At 66.7% G+C, this 5,264-nt stretch overlaps 2 protein-coding genes across 2 annotated transcripts; both read right to left on the reverse strand.

The window, feature by feature from the left end:
- Positions 1–215: 215 nt before the first annotated feature.
- Positions 216–1,674, reverse strand: LOC131382600 (uncharacterized; the record flags this gene model as incomplete). Its single annotated transcript, XM_058434972.1, has 7 exons — positions 216–242; positions 526–690; positions 837–930; positions 1,000–1,146; positions 1,224–1,389; positions 1,431–1,488; positions 1,567–1,674. Coding segments are annotated over 7 exons (765 nt in total), but the record flags the coding sequence as incomplete, so codon positions are not given.
- Positions 1,675–1,738: 64 nt separating this feature from the next.
- LOC131382601 (uncharacterized) lies at positions 1,739–4,849 on the reverse strand (the record flags this gene model as incomplete). The annotated part of the gene is given in 9 exon segments (XM_058434973.1): positions 1,739–1,816; positions 2,251–2,358; positions 2,361–2,518; positions 2,633–2,810; positions 3,008–3,083; positions 3,199–3,337; positions 3,845–3,895; positions 4,249–4,437; positions 4,507–4,849. Coding segments are annotated over 9 exon segments (1,320 nt in total), but the record flags the coding sequence as incomplete, so codon positions are not given.
- Positions 4,850–5,264: the final 415 nt, after the last annotated feature.

Genomic DNA, 5,264 nt, shown 5'->3' on the forward strand with positions numbered 1-5,264 from the left:
GTGCCTCTGCCCGGCCAGCCATCATCTGGGAAGTAAGGAGCACCTCTGCCCGGCCACCCATAGTCTGGGAAGTGAGGAGCGCCTCTGCCCGGCCCCTCGTCTGGGAAGAAGTGAGGAGTGCCTCTGCCTGGCAAACCCGTCTGGGAAGAAATGAGGATCAAATCTGCCCGGCTGCCCCGTCTGGGAAGAAGAGAGGAGGGCCTCTGCCCGGTCACTCATCGTCTGTGAAGTGAGGAGCGCCTCTGCCCGGGCATCCCGTCTGGGAAGAAGTGAGGTGCGCCACTGCCCGGCCGCCTCGTCTGGAAAGTGAGGAGCGCCACTGCCCGTCCGCCTCGTCTGGGAAATGAGGAGCGGCAGTGCCCGGCCACCCCGTCCGGGAAGAAGTGAGGAGCGCGTCTGTCCAGCTGCCCCCCCCGGGAAGAAGTGAGGAGTGCCCTTGCCCGGCCGCCCCGTCGAGGAAGAATTGAGGAGCGCCTCTGCCTGCCCACGCCGTCTGGGAAGTGAGGAGCGCCTCTGCCCAGCCACCCATCTTCTCATAAGTGAGGAGCGCCTCTGCCCGGCCGCCCCGTCCGGGAAGAAGTGAGGAGCGCCTCTGCCCGGCCGCCCCGTCCGGGAATACGTTAGGAGCGCCTCTGCCCGGCCGCCCATCGTCTGGGATGTGAGGAGTGCCTCTGACCGGCCACCCATCATCTGGGAAGTGAGGAGCACTTCGGCACGGCCGCCCCGTCTGGGAAGTGAGGAGCGACTCTGTCCGGCCACCCATCGTCTGGGAAGTGAGGAGCGCCTCTGCCTGGCCACCCATCATCTGGGAAGTGGGGAGTGCCACTGCCGGCCACCCATAGTCTGGGAAATGAGGAGCGCCTCTGCCCGTCCGCCCCGTCTCGGAAGAAGTGAGGAGTGCCTCTGCCCGGCCACCCTGTCTGGGAAGAAGTGAGGAGCGCCTCTGCCCGGCCGCCCCATCTGGTAAGAAGTGAGGAGTGCCTCTGCCCGGTCACCCATCGTCTGGGAAGTGAGGAGCGCCGCTGCCCGGCCGCCCTGTCTGGGAAGATGTGAGGATTGCCTCTGGCCGGCCACCCCGTCTGGGAAGAAGTGAGGAGCGCCTCCGCACGGCCGCCCCATCTGGTAAGAAGTGAGGAGCGCCTCTGCCTGGCCGCCTCGTCTGGGAAGTGGGGAGCGCAACTGCCCGGCCGCCCCATCCGGGAAGAAATGAGGAGTGCCTCTGCCCGGCCACCCTGTCCGGGACGAAGTGAGGAGCGTCCCTGCCCAGCCACCCCGTCCGGGAAGAAGTGAGGAGAGCCTCTGCACGGCCACCCATCATCTGGGAAGTGAGGAGCTCCTCGGCCCAGCCGCCCCATCTGGGAAGTGAGGTGCGCTTCTGCCCGACCACCCATCGTCTGGGAATTGAAGAGCGCCTCGGCCCGGCCACCCATCGTCTGGGAAGTGAGGAGCGCCTCTGCCCGGCTGCCCCGTCTGGGAAGTGAGGAGGGCCTCTACCCGGCCACCCATCGTCTGGGAAGTGAGGAGCGATTCTGCCCAGCCGCCCATCATCCGGGAAGTGAGGAGCGCCTCTGCCTGACCGCCCCGTCTTGGAAGTGAGGAGCGCCTCTGCCCGGCCGCCCCGTCTGGGAATAAGTGAGGAGCCCCTCTGCCTGTCTGCCCCGTCTGGGAAGAAATGAGGAGCACCTCTGCCTGGCCACCCCTTCTGGGAAAAAGTGATTAGCGCCTCTGCCCGGCCGCCTCATCTGGGAAGTGAGGAGCGCCTATGCCAGGCCACCCCGTCTGGGAAGTGAGGAGCACCTCTGCCCGGCCACCCATCGTCTGGGAAGTGAGGAGCGCCTCGGCCTGGCCACCCCATCTGGGAAGTGAGGAGCGCATCTGCCCGGCCACCCATCGTATGGGAAGTGAGGAGCACCTCTGCCCGGCCACCCATCATCAAGGAAGTGAGGAGTGCCACTGACGGCCACCCATAGTATGGGAAGTGAGGAGCGCCTCTGCCCGTCCGCCCCATCTCGGAAGAAGTGAGGAGTGCCTCTGCCCGGCCACCCCATCTGGGAAGAAGTGAGGAGCACCTCCGCCCGGCCGCCCCATCTGGTAAGAAGTGAGGAGCGCCTCTGCCCGGTCACCCATCGTCTGGGAAGTGAGGAGAGCCGCTGCCCGGCCGCCCTGTCTGGGAAGAAGTTGAGGAACGCCTCTGTCCGGCCGCCCTGTCCAGGAGTAAGTTAGGAGCGCCTCTGCCCGGCCTCCCATCATCTGGGAAGTGAGGAGCGCCTCTGCCCGGCCACCCATCATCTGGGAAGTGAGGAGCACCTCGGCACGGCCGCCCCATCTGGGAAGTGAGGAGCGCCTCTCTCCGGCCACCCATCGTCTGGGAAGTGAGGAGCGCCTCTGCCCGGCCACCCATCATCTGCGAAGTGAGGAGTGCCTCTGCCGGCCCCCATAGTCTGGGAAGTGAGGAGCACCTCTGCCCGTCCGCCCCATCTTGGAAGAAGTGACGAGTGCCTCTGCCCGGCCACCCCGTCTGGGAAGAAGTGAGGAGCGCCTCTGCCCGGTCACCCATCGTCTGGGAAGTGAGGAGCGCCTCTGAACGGCCGCCCTGTCTGGGAAGAAGTGAGGAGTGCCTCTGCCCGGCCACCCATCCTGGGAAGTGAGGGAGCGCCTCTGCCCGGCCACCGTCGTCTGGAAGTGAGGAGCGCCTCTGCCCGGCCGCCCTGTCTGGGAAGAAGTGAGGAGTGCCTCTGCCCGGCCACTCCATCTGGGAAGAAGTGAGGAGCGCCTCTGCCCGGCCGCCCCGTCTGGGAAGTGAGGAGAGCCTTTGCCCGGCCACCCATCGTCTGGTATGTGAGGAGCGCCTCTGCCTGGCCGCCCCGTCCGGGAAGAAGTGTGAAGCGCCTCGGTCCGGCCGCCCCGTCAGGGAAGAAGTGAGGAGCGCCTCTGCCCGGCCACCCATCGTCTGGGAAGTGAGGAGCGCCTCTGCCCGGAAACCCATCATCTGGGAAGTAAGGAGCGCCTCTGCCCGGCCACCCATATTCTGGGAAGTGAGGAGCGCCTCTGCCCGGACGCCCCGTCTTGGAAGTGAGGAGCGCCTCTTCCCGGCCACTCATCGTCTGGGCAGTGAGGAGCGCCTCGGCCGGCCGCCCCATCTGGGAATTGAGGAGCGCCTCTGCCCGGCCGTACAGTCCAGGAAGAAGTGAGGAGCACCTCTGCCCGGCCGCCCCATCTGGGAAGAAGTGAGGAGCGCCTCTGCCCGGCCGCCCCATCTGGGAAGAAGTGAGGAGCACCTCTGCCCGTCCGCCTCGTCTGGGAAGAAGTGAGGAGCACCTCTGCCCAGCCACCCATCGTCTGGGAAGTGAGGAGCACCTCTGCCCGGCCACCCCATCTGGGAAGTGAGGAGCGCCTCTGCCCGGCCACCCATCGTCTGGGAAGTGAGGAGCGCCTCGGCCCGGCCTCACCATCTGGGAAGTGAGGAGCGCCTCTGCCAGGCCACCCATCGTCTGGGAAGTGAGGAGCGCCTCTGCCCGGCCGCGCTGTCTGGGAAGAAGTGAGGAGCGCCTCTGCCCGGCCCCCTCGTCCAGGAAGAAGTGAAGAGCGCCTCTGCCCGGCCACCCCGTCCGGGAAGAAGTGAGGAGCGCCTCTGCCCGGCCGCACCGTCCGGGAAGAAGTGAGGAGCGCCTCGGCCCGGCCGCCCTGTCGGGGAAGAAGTGAGGAGCGCCTCTGCCCGGCCACCCATTGTCTGGGAATTCAGGAGCGCCTCTGCCCGGCCACCCATCATCTGGGAAGTGTGGAGCGCCTCTGCCCGTCCACGCATCGACTGCGAAGTGAGGAGCGTCTCTGCACGGCCACCCATCGTCTGGGAAATGAGGAGCGCCTATGCCCAACCACCCCATCTGGGAAGTGAGTAGCGCCTCTGCCCGGCCACCTCGTCTGGGAAGAAGTGAAGAGCGCCTCTGCCCGGCCGCCCCGTCTGAGAAGAAGTGAGGAGCACCTCTGCCCGGCCACCCATCGTCTGGGAACTGAGGAGCACCTCTGCCCGGCCACCCCATCTGGGAAGTGAGGAGCACCTCTGCCCAGCCACACATAGTCTGAGAATTGAGGAGCGCCTCAGCCCGGCCACCCATCATCTGGGAAGTGAGGAGTGCCTCTCCCCGGCAGCCCCGTCCAGGAAGAAGTGAGGAGCGCCTCTGCCCAGACGCCTCGTTCGGGAAAAAGTGAGGAGCGCCTCTGCCCCGCCACCCCGTCTGGGAAGAAGTGAGGAACGCCTCTGCCCGGCCGCCCCGTCTGGGAAGAAGTGAGGAGTGCCTCTGCCTGGCCACCCCATCTGGGAAGAAGTGAGGAGCGCCTCTGCCCAGCCGCCCCGTCTGGGAAGAAGTGAGGAGCAACTCTGCCCGGCCACCTCATCTGGGAAGAAGTGAGGAGCACCTGTGCCCGGCCACCCATCATCTGGTAAGTGAGGAGAACATCTGCCCGGCCACCGCATCTGGGAAGTGAGGAGCGCATCTGCCCAGCCACACCTTTTCTGGGACGTGAGGAGCGCCTCTGCCCGGCCACCCATCATCTGAGAAGTGAGGAGGGCCTCTGCCCAGCCGCCCCTTCCGGGAAGAAGTGAGGAGCGCCTCTGCCTGGCGGCCCCGTCTGGGAAGTGAGGAGCGCCTCTGCCCGGCCACCCATCGTCTGGGAAGTGAGGAGCGCCTCTGCCCAGCTGCCCTGTCTGGGAAGAAGTGAGGAGCGCCTCTGCACGGCTGCCCCGTCTGGGAAGATGTGAGGAGCGCCTCTGCACGGCTGCCCCGTCTGGGAAGAAGTGAGGAGTGCCTCTGCCCGGCCGCCCATCATCTGGGAAGTGAGGAGCGCCTCTGCCCGGTCACCCATCATCTGGGAAGTGAGGAGCGCCTCTGCCTGGCCGCCTCATCTGGGAAGTGAGGAGCGCCTCTGCCCGGTCACCCCGTCTGGGAATAAGTGAGGAGCGCCTCTGCCCAGCCACCCCGTCCTGGACGAAGTGAGGAGCTCCCCTGCCCGGCAGCCCCATCCAGGAAGAAGTGAGGAGCGCCTCTGCCTGCCCACCCCGTCTGGGAAGTGAGGAGCGCCTCTGCCCGGCCACCCATTGTCTAGTAAGTCAGGAGCGCTTCTTCCTGGCCGCCCCGTCCGGGAAGAAGTGAGGAGCGCCTCTGCCCGGAAGCCCCGTCGGGGAAGAAGTGAGGAGCGCCTCTGCCCGGCCACCCATCGTCTGGGTAGTCAGGAGCGCCTCTGCCCATCCACCCATCGTCTGGGAA

The sequence above is a fragment of the Hylobates moloch genome, unplaced genomic scaffold, assembly GCF_009828535.3.
Source record: "Hylobates moloch isolate HMO894 unplaced genomic scaffold, HMol_V3 SCAFFOLD_152, whole genome shotgun sequence".
Classification (NCBI taxonomy): Eukaryota; Metazoa; Chordata; class Mammalia; order Primates; family Hylobatidae; genus Hylobates; species Hylobates moloch.